General features: G+C 38.2%; 1 protein-coding gene across 3 annotated transcripts in view; it reads left to right on the top strand.

Annotated features, from left to right (window-relative positions):
* SYT14 (synaptotagmin 14) overlaps nt 1-18,657 on the top strand; it is a 126,917-nt gene that overhangs the window by 38,718 nt on the left and 69,542 nt on the right. For 2 of the 3 annotated variants that reach the window (XM_070396566.1, XM_070396565.1), the window contains exon 4: nt 6,264-6,479. In XM_070396566.1, coding sequence (XP_070252667.1) covers nt 6,264-6,479 — 216 coding nt within the window. Of the gene's footprint in view, nt 1-968; nt 1,894-6,263; nt 6,480-18,657 lie in introns of those variants that run through there. The other variant, XM_070396564.1, reaches the window with a different exon arrangement.

Below are 18,657 nucleotides of genomic sequence, written 5' to 3'. Positions count from 1 at the left end.
TATTTATTAAGACAACAATAAGCCTATGACATGTTAATATAAATAACATTTTAATTAAAAAGTATATTTATTAAAACAAAAAAATTTAGTGAGAAGAGTGACATTGTTGTACATTTTTGGAACATCGCTAATGACTGGCATAGAAGAAAGGGACAGCTGGGTTCTCACATCTGCTTCTGCATTCAGTCTGTCATGTAGTCGCTGAAGACTCCAGTGTTCTTTTGTGAGCAAATAAAAGTGAGAGGTTAAATATCTCCTTACTGTTATTATAAAAATAGTTTTGACCTTGAGAATCCATTGGAAAGTTCTCAGGGATCTTAATTTTTCTGAGCCTTGTTTTCTTTCACTTATTAAATAGGAATAATAGTGTTTACCTCCTAGAGTTATTGTAAGATTAAATAAGGTAAAATTTGTAAATCACAATGCTTTGTATGTCATAGCTACTGTGAAAATGTTCACCCTCTGCCCTCCCCTGTTCTAACCTCTGCGCACAATTGCTTACATATTTTCCCCTTACTATTTTTCTCAATTTGAAGTGATATTGGTAGTTTGCTAATAAGATAGGATAGTTCCTCTGCATAGACTATTAATAAATTAACGAAAAGTAATATAGTAAAAATCCTTTTTATACTTCTTCTTACAGGTATAGAATTAAAAAACCAATAGTATTTGAGGGGAAAATAATTGTCTTGCTGCTGTTATGATAGCTTTGGAGTGGGAAAAATATCATTATATTTAAAGAAAGTGGTTTGATTTTTCTTTTTTTCTGGAAGAGTCTTTGCTTCGACATGCTTCTTCCAATGCATAATGCATTTACAGAACGATTTAAAAAACCACCATGCGAAATACTAATATCGAGCTCAGAAATGGCAACATTTAAGCAAATGTTAAATTCAAATTCCAAGTGGTTGATATTTTGAGAAGAGAAAATTTCATTATCGCACCGTGTAGGGACAAGGAGATAGAAGATGGCGTTTTTCAGAAAACTGCAGCGGAGCCTGCCCTCCGTGTCCTCCCTGGTGGACACAATCAGTAACGCCGTGGAAGACCTGACCACGGCTGTCGGGGAGGTCAGCTATGCTTTGAGCGACGCAGTGACTGAGCAGGTGACAAGCATGATGAATGGCTTTCACCCAGAAGAGGAAAGCGCTTCAGCAGCAGAAGCTGTGGATACTTCTAAACAAGAAGACGCCATGTCACCAGAAGTCTCCAGAAACACCGATTGTCCGGCAACACCATCCAGTGTAGAGCCCACAGCAAATCAAAGGAATTGTTACACGACTTCAGTTTCACAAAGGCAAGATCAAGGAGCAAATGAAGAAAGACCGTTTAAACATATTAATGATAGGCAACAGACGCTGTCAAAATGTCAAGAAACCAATAAGGCTGGTAATTCTGTGGAAGGCCATGTGAGTGATGGTGGGATATCCGTTGTTGAGCAGAATGCAAGGACTGGATCTCTTTGCCAAGAACTTGGACCTACAGACAGGTATAGAAATACTGGGTTAGGAATTTCTAATAATGGTAAGAACGATTTAAAGGAGGTAAGGTATCAAGAAAAGAGAGAAAAACATTCAGAGGAAGCTGAAAACCATATTAAAAGTAAAGGGTCGAAAGGAAATGAGTGTTCAGGAAATGAGAACTCTCCAAAAGATATTTTGGCGAGCGATAGACATGTGATACGGAAATCCACTATGAAAGAAGACAGACACCTAGCACCATCAACTAGCTTTAAAGGTAAATTACATGGAAAAATCAAAGAACATATAAATGCAACAAAATGCTACAAAGGGAAAGGAAACGTAAAAGCAAAGAAAAGTGAAGCCGTTTCTGCCAAGAAAGGAAAAGCAAAGAGTAAAGATGAAAAATACTCTAAGATAATACCAGGAAAAGGTGAGGTCTCCTACTGTGGGTTTGAGTGATAAAATTTCTCTTGATTTTTGAAATTAGGAAAATATCATCCAAATTTCTGAACTTTCCTACACATGCCTCTAGATCTGTTTTGAGACTTTCTTTATTCTTCTTACTGGGAGACATTTTTAAAGTCATTCATTTTTTTTTTTCCTCACAATCATTTCAAAGAACAATACACACACTAAGTGTTGCCTCTGGTCCCTGCATTATTTCGCCAGTTTTCAACAACCTTAAGTTTTTTAAATGTCTGTTGTTGTTGATTTTTTTACAACCAGCAACTCCATGGCTTTCTTAAGTAGTATGAAACCTTTAGTTGGAGTTTATTTTTAGTTGCATTTAAATTTTTAAAAAATTTTTGTAACTAACGCCAAAGTTCTTTGTACAGTGTTGCTCTTCAAGTCCATCCTAGTAGGTACCTATATCAAGTGTTTTATATTTTCCTTTGGGAACAATAGATTTTTTTTTTTTTTTAGTAACATGCTTCAGGATATGTGTCTGTTCAGTTAGCCATACATGTTCATACAGTGAGTATACATAAATAATCTACTATTACTTATGAATTCTCTATAGAATTAAGATTTCAATTAAACATTTATAGTTTTCCACCACAGTATGTATAACAATTTTCAAAACAATTAGCCATTAGTTATGTGGTTTTGGTTGCAGAATTGCTTCAGAATCCTGTAATTATTTCTGTTAATGACATAATCATTTCCACTTATTGCTGGTCTGATCACAAGGCCAAAAGTACACTGGTTCTTATTTATAAAATATGTACCTAGAACTTTTCAATAAATTTAGATTCTCATAAAATAACAAAATATGAGTAAGAGTAGAAATGAGGAAGACTTTTTCAGTTCTGCATGACTTTATATGGAATAAGGATCTGCTATTTATCAATTATATGAATTTTTTTTAAATGATATAATAGAGGCTGATCCAGGATAAATGAGCTAACTGAAAAGGAACACCAGTTTTTGGAAATACTGTTAGCCTTTCACATCTATGGATTTTATAATTGTGGATTCAGCCAACCACAGATTGAAAAAAAAAACCATATATATATATATATATATATATATATATATATATATATAATGTTACTTTGTCGCTGATGTGTGCTATGTAGTTAGGCCTGTGATGGTTGCATCTGTAGTGAACATGTACAGACACTTTTTTCTTCTTATTAATCCCTAAACAACACAATATATCAAGTATTTATATAGCATTTACATTGTATTGGGTATGATAAGTAATCTAGAGATTATTTATTTATTTTGCAGCATATTATCCCTTTATTTTTTAATTTTTCCTTTTTTCTTTATTGATTAAGGTATGATTTAAAGTATATGGCAGGATGTACATAAGGGACTTGACCACCCTTGGATTTTGGTATCTGCAGAAAGTTCTAGAACCAATCCCCTGTGGATACCAAAGATCAACTCTATGTCCATTTTGGAATCTACTCTTCTAGTAGCCTTTTGAATGTTAGACTCGGAGGTTTTTGGTAGCCTTGGTATTATTACATGAAGTAGCAGAAATAAAGAAAGACATACATATTAAGTAGAATATTTTACATGTTATTTTGTTCATAAAATAACAGTAGGGTGCACTCTAGTAATAAATACTTGACAAGTAGCAGTACAGCGTTTTAAGTTTTGTCTTGATTTGTTTTCATTAAGAAGCATTCTGGTACCTAAAGAAACCAAATACCTTTCAAATATTCTAGATTACAATCAGCACTAAACTTAAACAGGTTATAGTGTAAAAATCCTTTTAAAACTTAATCCCATAGATTATCTCTTCATGTAGCCAAATTGTGATATTACTAGTTTCTATGTACTTGGTTCTGACGTAGAGTTTATCAGGTACAAAAAGAGGAGGGAGAGTTTCCTTCTCTCTTTCTGAATGCAGGGTTACGTTAGGCAATATTTTATAACATGTGAAGTGTGACTGTGGAATTTCTAGTTGTTGTCCTCAGTACCTTAACTTCACCACCATGGTATCCCCAAAAGTCTGAAAGCTCTGAACCGGAAGTCACAATGCCTAGGTTCTAGACCAGACCTGCCATCATCTTGTCACCGCCCAACAGAACTGCCTGCAAGGATGGGAAAGTTTTGCTTATCCATATTACTTGGCATAAGAACCACTGTCTCCCATGGCTACTGAACGATTGAAACGTGGCTAGTAGCACTGGTGAACTGGATTTTAAATTTTATTTTTAATTGTTTAAATAGCTGCATGTGGCTAGTGACTACAAGTTGGGTAATGCAAAAACGTTGGCCATAGTTTTACCCTTTTGTGATTTTATTTTATTGGATTAAAAAGCGGGACTTAAACCAGGTGACACCTAAGCTTCCTTACCTCTAACTCTAAACATTCAGTTCCTGTCCCTATTTTCCTATTGTAAAATTTACTTATTCTGCGCCTCCCCACTTGGATTTCAGACCTTGATTTCTTTAGTACAGATCATCTCAACTGAGTATATAGAGAAAAATATCTAGACTGATCTCACAAATTCTACCTTTTGTGGTCTCTTCATCTTTCTAGAGTTGATTTATAATTCTAAGAAGGTTGCATCTTCGTTTAAATGCATCTTGGCATGCTGCAGTTTTAAAAGTTTTACCTAGTGCTTTTAAAAAGAATTTATCCCACCTAAAAATTTTTATATTAAATATAGGTATATGTAAGAAAAACTTTTCCTAGTAATTTCACCATTTGCAGATAATAAGTGTTAAGTTTTGTATATTTTTCCACACATTTTTTTGTATGTGTATATAAATATATACTGCATGTATGCGTGTATCTACTGCATGTAGGAGAGTGTGTATATATATATTTATGTTTAAATATATATATATTTAAAATGAAACTATGAATATACCTTCTATTTTATAACCTTAGTTATTTTTTTCCCTGTGAGTTCTTGTAAGTTGACTTCATTTTCATTCACTGCATAGTATATCATTGCATCGATAGATCATAATTTACTTAAGGCCCAGTGATGGATGTTTAAGTTTTATTTTATTTTTGTTTGTTTTTTACTATTGAACACAATGCACTGAATTGTCACCTATTAATTATTTTCTTAGGCTGAATTCTTAGAAATGGAATTGATACATTCTTAGAAATGGATGAAATACTATACAGATTTAAAAGCTTAATATATGTTACCAAATTGTTCTCTAGAAAAGTTTTACCAACTATAATTTTACTAATAATACAGGGTGGGCAAAAGTAGGCTTACAGTTGTAATACAAATAATACAATAGTAATAAGTAATACTCTGCCCGTGTGGCTCAGTTGGTTGGGGTGTTGGCCCATACACCAAAAGGTTGCGGGTTTGAACCCCATCAGGGAGTGTACAGGAGGCAACTGATCGATGCTTCTCTTTCTCTCTCTCTCTCTCTCTCTCTCTCTCTCTCTACCTCTCTACCTTCCACTCTCTAAAATCAATAAAAAAAACATATTTCGGGTGAGAATTAAAAATAAATAAACTCTGTTCTTTAGATGTCTGTTTCACGTATACACAACTATAAACTTACTTTTGCCCACTCCTGTATATGTCTGCCCATTTGTTTCATTCCTAGCATAAGAATTATCAATTTTGAAAATTTCAGCTAAGATGATAATATCTTTTGTAACATGAATTATCTGAATCATGTCTATATGTTTAGGCAATACCTATAACATCCTTTGTATACTATTGATTCTTTAGGAAAATTGTGTAAAATGACAGGCCCTATTATTTTCTTTATGTGTAACATTGTAGGAAAATCCCTGTGATTAACATTACTTATGTAATTGAAGTATACAAATGAATCTTTTTCTATTAAAACATAAAATCTAGTCCTAGCCAGTTTGGCTCAGTGGATAGAGTGTCAGCCTGCAGACTGAAAGGTCCTGGGTTTCATTCCAGTCAAGAGCACATGCCTGGGTTTCGGGCTCGATTCCCAGTGGGAGGCGGCAGGAGGCAACCCATCAATGAATCTCTCCATTATTGATGTTTCTATCTCTCTCTCCCTCTCCCTTCCCCTCTGAAATCAATAAAAATACATTTTAAAAACTCCATAAAATCTAAATCTTAGGCTTTAAAAAAAAAGTCTTGGGCTTTTTAAGTGAAAAGTTTATGCTTCTCTAAAGCTGAAAATTTAGATTGTGTATTTGTTTATATGTGTTTATATATTTGTGTGTATATGGATATATATGACATATATACGTGTGTGTGTGTGTGTATATATATATACATACATATATATATACATATATATATATATATAAAAAACTATAACAAATTCATCACTCTTTATTGCATTAAAATTTTGATTTGCTCTCCTTGTTGCAAATAGATAATTCCTACATGGACAGAGATGAGCACGGTTCATCCTCTGAGAGTGAAGATGAAGCACTGGGTAAATACCACGAGGCCTTATCCCGAACACACAATTCTAGGCTCCCATTGGCTGATTCTAGACAAAAGAACTATACTTGGGAAACAAGACAAAAATACAGCCCTCTATCTGCAGAGTATGATGGCTACAGTAGCGAAGCATCAATAGATGAAGGTAAGATCAGTTTTATTTTTTTAGATGACAAACTATAGTGTTAGATAATTTGTGCCTAAAATTCTAGGTATCTGTGGCTGCATAATCAACAAGAGATAGCAGGTACAGTAGAGTCACATGTCTGGGAATATAACTTACTCAAATGTATATCTTTGGGCTCAAGCCGAAAACCAAAACACCCAAAACAAAACACTAAATAATTTAAATACAGTAGTAACTCTAGCTCTTTTTCCACAATGAGCATATGCCTAGCAAGCATGACGTGAAAGACGGGGATACGCTGTTCTCTCAGATGTAATGGTTCCTGAGTACCTGCTCCAGGACTGATACAGTCTAAGTATCTCAGAGTGTTGATTGTGATGCCCATGTGTAAATGTGCGCTTTCCTTCAATGTGGCCTCCAAGCATGAGCCAAATACTCCATGTGGCACGCAGCAGAGGAAATGGTGCTGTTTGCTTCGCGCGGGAGGAAAAACTGTCGAGATGGGTTTATCGAGAGCTGGTACTGTATTATACTGTGCTTGAAGGGTGATTTAAGGACTTTTCAAAGATTATTTTGTCTCAAATTGATTTTTGCCTCATGTACTGACACAGACTTTAGAACTATGTAGAAGACGTAAGTCCACTGTCACATGTTTTTACATCTTTCTGCAAGAGAAATAAGAGGTTTTAACAATTAAAGCATATTTATTTCCACATCTAAGTAAGTTCATGTGCTTGTTATAATATATGACTATTCATATATAATTATTATCTTTATACCCAGATCTAAAGAAAAGAGCAGTATATCTTAGCGTTTTTATTATTATACCAAACCATCCTCAATTTTACAGTGGTGGTTGGTGTTTTAGGGCCTATTCCAATTGATGACTTAAAGTCTTACCCCAGCACATACTATAGTCAGAAGAGCTACATCATCTTTTTTTTTTTTTATTTGGCTTAATGCTAACTAAAGATTGATAAACCTTTTTACTTCTAGTAACCAGGTATAGTAAGAAACCAATTGAATACTGAGTGATTACTATATAGAAAAATCATTTTGAGATGCTAGGGAAGAAATAGAGCATATTAGCCATGGACTGTGCCCTAAATAATGCAAAGCAGTAAAGCCAGCCCCCAGCTTGTTTACACCCCTGGCGCATGGATAGCAGAGCAGAAAGAGAAGTTTGAAGCCTGACCCTCTTTCACATCCCGGCTCTATGACTTAACATATTAACTATGACACCATGGGCAGTGCAGTTAATTGTTTATAGGTTTGCTTTATTGTCTCTGGAATATGGAAAATACCTCTGTGATAGGGTTGTCATGAACGCTGAAGGACATATGTGGTCGTTTTCAGCACAGCGTCCAGCTGCCAACAGGTAAGCGATCAGTAAATGGTTGCTGTCAGTGAGAGTGGTGAAAGCGGTGACAGAGATGACAGTAGTCATGAGCAAGCTGAGTTTGTAATCCGTGACCCTCGACATGTCCCTTTTTGTAGCTTCAGTTTGGGATTTGTCTTTTACCCTATTTATTTCTCCTTCTCCCGCATCCCCTACATGTCTTGGTTGCTTCTTCCGTGTGGTCCTGTTATCCTAGCGTGGCTCTGTGTCTGTGGCAGAGCAGTGAGGAGAGGGGCATAACCTCAGTGGCTCTTCTGTTCTTGCCTAAACCACTGGAGCTGGCGAATATCCTACCTAAACATGTAGGACCCATCTGTACTTTCCTACCACGACTGCCCTCAATTATTTGATAGAACATCCAGGGTAGATGGATTTTAGGCACTCCGAAATGAGATGTATTTATTTCATAAACATTTGTTGAAGTCTTTTTATGTGCCATCCTAAGGACTATGGATGAAATAGGAATAAAACGAGCTTTCAAAGAGCCACGGACTGGAGGGGGAACACCATGAGTCCATGTGTACTGCAATGTGATGAGAGCTCTGTTGCTTTCATGAACGAAGTCCTGGGGGAACACAGAGCAGGAGGTGACTCAGACTTCGTTTGGGAGGTGGGCACATGGGGATGTCTAGCGCAGTCTTCACGGAAGAGGTGAGCTGGACTTGAGAGGAAACTGTCTCAACACCATGGAATAGTGATTGAGTGAAAGCAGAAGAGAGTGTCCTGCAGGGTCTAGTTCAGGGTCTGTGTTTAGATGGGCAGGTAATAGGATTGAATGCTCAGGGGACTGGTCATTGTCTCATGGGAAATACAGAGTCCTGGGAGGTTTTTAAGCTGGATAGTGTTCTGTGTCTCTGGATCTATTTTATTCATCAGTTTGTTTTGTTCATTAGATTCCACATGTGAGTGAGATCATGTGGTAACTATTTTTTGAAAACAACTTTATTGAGATTATTTTATGTGTAAAATTTACTCATTTCAGGTGTCTGATTCATTGATTTTTAGTAATTTTACTGAGTGGTACAACTATCACCATAATTTATTTCTAGAACATTTTCATTTCCTAATAAGATCTCTCATGCTCACTTACTGTTAATCTTCATCCTCACTCTCAGTCTCAGGCAGTCACCAACCTGCTTCCTATAAATCTGCCTATTCTAAATATTTCATATAAATGGAACCATATAATCTATAGTCTCTAATCTGGTTTCTTTGTCTTAGCAGGTTTATTTCTTGATGTCAATTTGTCAGTACTTTGTTCCCTTTGTTTTGTTTTGTTTTTAATCCTCACCTGAGGATATTTTTCCATTGATTTTTAGAGAGAGTGGAAAAGAGAGGGAAAGACAGGGAGAAACATAGATGTGAGAAAAACACATCGATTGATTGCCTTCTGCACAAGCCCTGACCAGGGCCCAGGCCAGGGAGGAGCTTGCAACCAAAGTACATGCTCTTGACCGGAATCAAACTTGGGATCCTTTGGTCCGCAGGTCGATGCTCTATCCACAGAGCCAAACCGGCTAGGGCAGTAGTTTGTTCCTTTTTATTACTGAGCTGTATTTCATCGTGGTAGATGTACCACATGGTCTCTGTCCATTCATTCATTGATGAACATTTAGCACATTTCCAGTTTTTTACTATTACAGATAATGCTGCTATGAACATTCATATGTGTGATTGCCACTAAGTATGCTAAGATCTTTGTGTGCACTGACATATTTAATCTTCATAACATCATATTATCAGCTCCATTTTACAGACAGAGGAACTGTAAAATTACACTGGGCTCAGGATGCAAACAGCCAGTCTGATTCTAAATCCCCTATTTTTAATCACTATATTTTCTACTTCTATAATGAATCAGTTAATATAACACTTATTTTATATTACAGTATTTCTATTATATTGATTAATATAGTTAAATGAGGATTCTAACTAATTTAGATCCACCTTTGCTTAGTCCTTTAAAACCAGAATTTAGGTTAATACTGTTTTTTTCATTGGATTTATTATGATTAGAAAGTTTTATGAAAAGAGTAAAGGTGGCATTTACTTTGCCAGATTTATCCGTGTTTGCCTAGCACCTGTCAAATAGTATAGCACAGAGAAAAGTAGCCTGTATATGTTTATTGAATTAATGTCATATAGTGTTTTTCCGCCTTCATTATTTATTCACCTTTTTCTATATAAATGAATTTGAAGAATTTAACATAAATCATAGTTTCAATAGATGTCTGATTAAATATCCTGAGAACATTACAGATGTTTTAAAATACAAACATAGGTTGGTAAACATAGGTTGACTATAGCTTAAGACTTGGGAATGCAAGTTTTATATTGTGCAAAATCTGAATAACAAAAATGCTTACTTTTTTGCGGTTGATACTTTTTGCATGAGTGAAGTGTCCTCAGTGTGTCACAGCAGGGACCACATGATCTCAATTGGTCACGTTATTGGTGCTACTGACTTTGCTCGATTGAAATGGTGTGCTCTCCACTAGATTGCTCCATTCTAAAGGCTCTCCCCTACTTTTTAATGAGCTGGTACATTGAGACTGTGTGACTATCCCGTTCCCCAATACTCAGTGGTTTTTAGCGTTTATTGATGAGTCTTGCCTAAATCAATTATTACTATCTTTTAGCATTAGTACTCATCTTTTGTATTCAATGTTATAATGCATTCCTGTCATTTTTTCATTTGGATGTTCAAATTGCTCCAAATTTGGCTCTTTGTTGCTCATTCAAGCTTATTCCTATATCTTTTTGACGCGTCCCTAACGGATCTTGAACACTTTCTTACTTTAAATACTTTTGGCAGAGCAGGTTCTGTTTTCTTTTTGTGTTTCCCTGCCCAGCCCTAGAATCAATATTAAAAAAAATATTTTAATAACAAAGTTTATTATCAATACATTGAGAAAAGACTATAAATGATGCTGGTATAACCTATCATTTACCCGGAGAAAATAAAACTGGGTCTTCATCCTCTTCTGGTAGAAATGTGAATCTACCTTTAATAGAGGGCAAACTCTGATGGTATATCCACCATTGACTCATCTGCAGGTCTTCTGAGAATCCATCCTGTAGAAATCAAAAGCCTAGTGTGCAGGATACATTCTGACAATATTTTTTTTTAAATATACATTTTATTGATTTTTTACAGAGAGGAAGGGAGAGAGAGAGAGAGCTAGAAACATCGATGAGAGAGAAACATCGATCAGCTGCCTCCTGCACATCTCCCACTGGGGATGTGCCCGCAACCCAGGCACATGCCCTTGACTGGAATCGAACCCGGGACCCCTCAGTCCGCAGGCCGATGCTCCATCCACTGAGCCAAACCGGTTTCGGCTCTGACAATATTTTTTGTGTGGCTTTATTTGTGGTGGAAAAGCGCTGAATATAAAGTGAATAATTATTAAGGGGAATGGTTGAACATATTTTGTTTTTTTCTCATTAAGAAATAATGGACAGCATTAAAAAAGAATAAATAAAACTAGAGCAGGTATTGTTTGAGGAGAGAAAATCTAAGATGCAAAAATTATTTTTTGCATATGAAACATTCATAATAAAGTTATGTGTTGCTAAGGGTGTCGTGCTTTGAAGAAGAGAATTTGTGAGCTCCCCATAACAATCCAGGGTGTGCAGGGAGTCCTGTGCTCAGTGATGTCATTGGGGACCCAGGCTAGTGGGGAAGTTCCACCGTCCTCAGCATGTGGCGTCAGGCTCTGGGTCTGAGGTTTCGGTTGCTCTCCAGTACCTTATCTTTGTGTGCCATCCTTCAGAAAGAAAGAGAGCCCAGGGAGAAAGCCACTTTCGTTTTGAAAATGTCCAGTCTACGTTGCCTGAATCATTCCTCTTTCCTCATCCCCCTTGATCAGACCTAGTCACATGGTCAAGCAGCCTCCTAAGCTACAGCCATGTGCCCTGCCCGTATTTGGTGCTGGCTCTTGGGCCCCAAAGAAAGAAGAGGGAAGTAGATACCTGGGGACACTGGCAGTGTGCGCCAAAGCCCACACTGGTGTATGCATTCCTGCTCGTGTCTGTGTGTGATTCTGTGAGCTTGGCAGAAGACAGGAATATACTGGGTTGTTATGGAATACACGTGCAGGTGTGCATGTGGGGAGTAATGAGGAAGAGAGGGGAGACTTAAATAAAAAAGGGAATGCTCACCAAAGAGTGCAGACAGGCTAAACGAAAGAATAAATCTCTACATAATCTCTTATGTTTATGTTTCATATAAGTGACGTTTGTATGTGATGTATGACGAAATTTAAAAATTAGGAAAAAATACCAGCATGCACCATGTATGTTAAATAGCACTTTTTCCCTTAATGCGACGGGTTCTGGGAGATTAGAAATTATTGTTTAGGAAAATGCTGTACATCTCTAAGCCCCAGGGATAAGATAACAAGAGAGATAGGTGCCCTTTTTTTTTTTTGCGCTATGTTTGTAAATGAGCACGATGAATAACAATTGGCAGTATGAAACATTACAAATTAACATTTTGAGAATAGGATACACTGGAGATATTGCTTAGGAAGAATCTTAATCACTAACATGATCATTTCATCTGACTAGTAACTAACTGACTTTTCTAAAGAGATTAAAGTAACAATTAGGTATTTGAGTAAGGAAAGTGATGATTATTTCACAAATCATTTCTTTGGCAGTTTGCTGTGATGATTGTTGAGATGTAGAAAGAGAGTGTGAGTCAGCACATCATTCAGTTGTGCTGCCGATAATGCTTTGGAAACTGCTGGAACATACAGATGGTTGACATTTGTAATGTTTTTGACCTTACAATGTAATTACTATGTGGTTACAGTAAACAAAGGCAAACAAAAAATGTTCAGTAAAATTACAATGGCTACATTTTATACCTTATCAAAAACGTACAGTTTGTAGTTATTCTCTACATCAAAATTTTGCTCTTTTTGGTACATTTTGTTCCTTTTGACATGATTGAAGTGGTTGATCAATACTAAAGCCTTGTACTAACATGAAAAGGAGTTCCTTGGTATTTTAAAATGTGTAGATGATGCCCATCTAAGTAACTTTAATACATTTTCCCTCCTTACAAACTCATTAACTGCTATTATATTTTGTTTTCTGCTAACTTCAGTATCAAATGTCAAACATAATTTACACATGCAAAACTACTAATGGTGAGAAATAGCATTTTGAATAAGAAATCTGCCTTTCTGTAGGAGTAAATGTTGAATACCTGAGTGAATAGATTGTTGTGCTCCTTAAAAAAAAAACCACCCTAATTTAAAATTTGTGCATATTCAGTTGAATAAATTGACATTGGTAATTGTCTTAAAATTTAACTAGTTATCCTAGTTGGATTTTTTTATTGAATTTGTTGGGATGGCCTTCCTTGGTTAATAAAATTATATAGGTTTCAGGTGTACAATTCTATAACACATCACCTGTATATTGTATTGTGTGTTCACCACACAAAGTCAAGTTTCCTTCCATCACCATTTAAGCTGCCTTTACCCTCTCCTACCTCTCCCAACCCCAGTTCCCTCTGATAATCAATGTACTGTCGTCTGTGTCTATGTGTTGGTGGTGGTGGTGGTGGTGGTGTGTGTGTGCGCGCTTAACCCTCCACCTTTTTTTCCCAGCTCCTAACTCTCACCCCTCTGACAGTGTCAGTCTGTTCTCTGTATCCATGAGTCTGTTTCTATTTTGTCTGTCTATTCTATTCATTAAATTCCACATACAAGCCCTGACTGGTTTGGCTCAGTGGCTAGAGCATCGGCCTGTGGACTCAAGGGTCCCAGGTTCGATTCCAGTCAAGGGCATATGCCTTGGTTGCGGGCACATCCCCAGTGGGAGAAGTGCAGGAGGCGGCTGATCGATGTTTCTATCTCTCTCCCTTCCTCTCTGTAAAAAATCAATAAAATATATTAAAAAAAAAAAAAATTCCACATACAAGTGAAATCCTGTGGTATTTGTCTTTCTGTGACTGGCTTATTCCAGAATCAATCATTTTTAAAGTAGTCCGCTTTCTTTTGGTGAGGAATGGTATTTAGAAACCAAGCTCTAGAAGTGCTTGTTACCTCTGGCTGTCATTGCTGCCAGGCTCTCTCAGTGGACACAGTCCATTCTGATACCACTGATTCGAATCCACCACCACCGGGCTCTTCCCCTCCTTTCCCTGTTCTGAGTTTATACCTCCTCTCACCGCAGTAAAAGCTGTGGTTCCCAACAACATCCCTGTATTTATTTATTTGCTCTGTCCACATTACACACAAAACAGTTTGGGAATTGCCACACAAATACTACTTTGAACACTAAACCTCTTAAATAAATTTCAAGAATTGTTTGCATTCTATTATCCTTAGGCTACATCCCCGTAAGGGTGTATAAGTAATGTGTCCAAAAGTTACCTGATGAGTTCTTTTTATTTTCTTCATTGTAGTTATGTACTTACTTGGTACAAATATAGTTCAGTTCATATTTTTGTTTCATCCAGTGCTGGGTTTGTTTTCCATCTTTTCAATTTATAAAGCATTAACGTAGTTTAAAAATAAAAGGTATAGTCAGATAAATCCCATTTTCTTTTTTACTTCCTCCACTTCATTCCCACTTATCTGTATAGGGGCAAAGAGGATCATCCTTCACATATATAGAATGCACCCACTTTCCGTCCCTGTCTGCCCTCACCGAGGCATTTGATTGTTTCAGTTTGTGCATCAGGACCTATTGGTATCCCTACAATAGGTTACAGTGATGTTTGGAGAGGGTAGTTTATCCCTATTTCAGGATGATTTAATGGGACTTTTCTTGGGACATTTGTTATTGGTGACGAGGGACCCAAAGATGGAATAAGAAGGTGATACTACTGAATTCCCCACACCCTCTCCTAAATCTGTAGCTAACTAGCACCCACTGCCAGTCTGAGTCAAACACTTCCCTAAGTATTTACTACCAGGTAGCCCCGAGTGGTTCTGTTAGTCCCCAGTGTCATTCCACCCCCCGTGTCTCCAATCCTATCCCTTATCAAATAAACACACTGAGAAGTAAAAGAGAGTCGGCGTTTGAAAGTTGGGGAATTGCCAAAACCGTTTTGGCTCAGTGGATAGAGCGTCGGCCTGTGGACTGAAGAGTCCCGGGTTCGATTCCGGTCAAGGGCATGTACTTGGGTTGTGGGCGCATCCCCAGTGGGGGATGTGCAGGAGACAGCTGATCGATGTTTCTAACTCTCTATCTCTCCCCCTTCCTCTCTGTAGAAAATCAATAAGATATATTTAAAAAGAAAGAAAGAAAGAAAAAGAAAGTTGGGGAATTAACAGCTCTTTTCCCCCCATCTCACTTGGCAGTGGGCACTCGGAATTCTGGGAGGGCATGGGGATGTTTTGGGGCTTCCTGAGAAGGAGCATGGGAAGCAGGGGAGGAAATGGGAGCTGTGGGGGACAGGCATAGCGGGCGGCCAGCTAGCCAGGGGACACCCTACCTTTTCAGGGGATGGGAGCGTGGACTGCCGAAGGCTGGGGAAGGAAGACTTGGCTGCCCCCTCCTGGGGAGGCTGAGATGAAGCCAAACAAATGAAGTCCCTGCATCACCTGTGACATAACCATCACATCAGCAAAAGCTACCCCAAGGGACTAAAGCTAGAATGAGATTAGGGTGCCTTCCTGCTGCCTGCAGGCAGCCAGTAAGGCCATCCTAGCATTTCCTGCCGTTTCTTTTCCCTACACGTCATAGTAATTAGAGTTGGAAGCGAGAAGGGGAAAAAGTACTCCAACCTGCATTGCCGAGGTCCTGCAGTAGGAGGATTAAAAGTGCTGACCTCACTTTATCTCCCACTCAGAGTTCCGTGAGCAAAAGGTTAGTTGCTGTCCGTGGGAGGGAGTAATGAAAGCTAATACTTCAAGTGCTTACTGTGTAACCAGCACTGTTGGAAGCTTGTATATTACTTCCTTTAATCTTCTAACAGTTCTGTGTGCTGTGGACTGTTATTAACTCTGTTTTACATTAGAAATTTAGGTGTGGAAATGAGATTTGAGTTAGACTTGGGAATGGAGTCTTTAAATTCTACTAGCTTGAGATTCTTTACTAACAGAAAGTGACTGGGAGTGTCTGAACTCTGCCCTAAGATCAAATTAAGGGCAGTATGGGGAAATTTCATATCATACAATTAAAACATAGAAATTAGAGTGAAAATTAAGCTGTTCCATGTTATATTCCACTTAATTGAGACTGTTTAATAAGCTGCTTACTTATCTAAAATCAATTGGGCTCAGCTTTAGTATATTTAAAATACATATAATAAATATAAATGTATATAGTATATCACAAAAACCAGTTATATTAATCTGTATTTAATGAAATACAACATCAGAGTTATACACTGAGCCAAACTGGCTAGGGCCAACATCAGAGTTATATACAGCATGTAATATTTATCACTTTGGGAATGAATTTGGCGGTTAAGATTTGATAAATTCCCTATTAATCTGAATGAGAGCGTGTGTGTGTGTGTGTGTGTGTGTGTGTGTGTATATATCCCAAATATTGCCAAGTTTCTCTATTAAATGGACATGAATAGGATCGCATTAACATTAATTCTCAAATCTTATTCGTGCCAGCTTCACATACTCATTCACATGGAGATTTCAATGTCTCGCCTTTCCCATTCCTTCAGCTGTTTGAGGGAGCTCCTAAGGGGTGCCATTCAGTAGCTCGCAGATTAGCCCAGACTGCTGCCTCCGTTGTGGCCTGTTGCTCTAAACTGTTCCTCTCTGGCCAGGTCTGCACCCGACATTGTCAGCACTGCTCGTAGCTGTAGCAGTTGGCCTCTACCAGCATGGCTCTCGGTTGTCCCAGGGGCATGACAATTCAGCTTTCTTTTGCAGGTGAGAAACAGACTTCTCCTTCTGTGCGAGGCTTAGTCCTCTGTCAGAGTCGAGGGCTTCAAAGTACTAACAGTTTAAAGAGGCCGTTCTTCTAGTTCATTCACAGCATGTTTTCTGCACGGAGTGTGAGTCCATAGCCACAGTGGTTTGACAAAGGTGGGTTCGTTTCCTAGGCACCACTGTGCACGAGGGTCTCTACTCTGGCTCCAGACACTGTTGCTTAGAATGGCGTTTTTCTATGACAGATACTGCCTTCCTTGTTATGACTGTCGAGTGTCAGTGCTCCTTTCAGAAATTTGGATGGTCTCCTTCACTCCACCCTCCAATATGCCAGACAGGTTTACATACAGTCTCAGTTAAGATCTTTTCCTGGGAGCCTTCTCTCCCTGTAAAACCAGTGGGTGCAAGTAGATCCACAAGGGGTAGAGATTGAGGGGTTGGAAGTTGGGGGGGATAAGGGTTCATCTAAGATACCTATGAGCTGTACCTGAATCTCAGCTCTAGTCTAGCTTTGGCCCCTGCTCTATCTGTATTACCATTCAATCTTTATATGGAGCCCAGCTGGTGTGGCTCGTGGTTGAGCATCAACCCGTGCACCAAGAGGTCACTGGTTCGATTCCCGGTCAGGGCACATGCTGGGATTGTGGGCAGGAGGGAGCTGATTAGTGATTCTCTTTCATAGATGTTTCTGTCTCCCTCCCTCTTCCTCTGTCTCTAAAAATCAGTAAAAACATATTTTTAAAAAACATTATATGGAACTTCGTTATTTCTTTTGATTAAACCTACTTAAGATAAAAGGGCCGAGCCATCATGTGGTTGGACAGGTTGGTGCTCAGCAGTCCCATAAGTGACACACCTGACTTCTAATCTTGCCCTTCCTATAATCTGTTACTTTGGGCATGTCACAGGCTCTCTGCTTCCTTTTGCAGAAATGATGAGGTTGGGCAATATCCTATATAATAAAAGCCTAATATGCAAATCAACTGAACAGCGGAACGACCGGTCGCTGTGACATGCACTGACCACCAGGGGGCAGACGCTCAATGCAGGAGCTGCCCCCTGTTGGTCAGTGCGCTCCCACAGGGGTAGTGCCGCTCAGCCAGAAGCCGGGCTCACAACTGGTGGTAGTGGGAGCTTCTCCCACCTCCACTGCAGGTGGGCAGTAAAGAGCGAGAGGTCATGGCCTGCAAGAGCCCTGGACTGTGAGAGGGATGTCTGACTGCTGGTTTAGGCCTGATCCCCAGGAGGACATCCCCCGAGGGGTCCTGGACTGCAAGAGGGTGCAGGCTGGGCTGAGGACCGCCCCGCCCCCCCCCCCCCCCCCCCCCCCAGTGCATGAATCTTGTGCACCAGGCCTCTAGTGATCTAATAAAGTTCATTCCAGTTCTCTCATTCAGAGCTCCTGTGTTCCAAACTACAACTATTAAAATTTCATTTTATTGCCTTTATAATTTTCAGTGTCATATTTAAATTAGTTATGAAAAATAAATCATGTATGTATGCAGTTTGTAGTCTGTAATGATTCTCTTGTGTTGGCTATTGCTCTAAAACTTTTTATTAGTCTCTGTTAAAATTAATATGGTATATTCTACTCTTTGAACTTTGAGGTTATACTACAAATTCTCCAAAGTGGGTTTATATATGAAGGTAAAACTATGGGCAAAAAACTATAGTTTATTTATCTTTGGAGATTATTAAAAATATTACTTGGTTGTAATTGTGGACAAGAAATATGGAAATGTAAAGGGAAATATTCTCTAAAGAAAAGGAAAAAAATTATCTATGGTCCAAGCTACTATTACTGCTAGGTGAGATTGAGCTTTTTTTTTTTAGGGTATTTTTTAAATTTGCTGTTGCTGTTATAATTTTGAATTTCTGTGCATCAAAACAATCAGTAGTTGAATTGCTATAAAACTTTTCTTATGCTACTTTCTTA

This window comes from Myotis yumanensis, unplaced genomic scaffold (assembly GCF_028538775.1).
Source record: "Myotis yumanensis isolate MYYU_CA2020_CCGP unplaced genomic scaffold, mMyoYum1.0.hap1 SCAF_17, whole genome shotgun sequence".
NCBI classification, from domain to species: Eukaryota; Metazoa; Chordata; class Mammalia; order Chiroptera; family Vespertilionidae; genus Myotis; species Myotis yumanensis.
The sequence above is the reverse complement of the archived record's forward strand: the minus strand, read 5'-3'. Positions and strand labels throughout refer to the sequence as shown.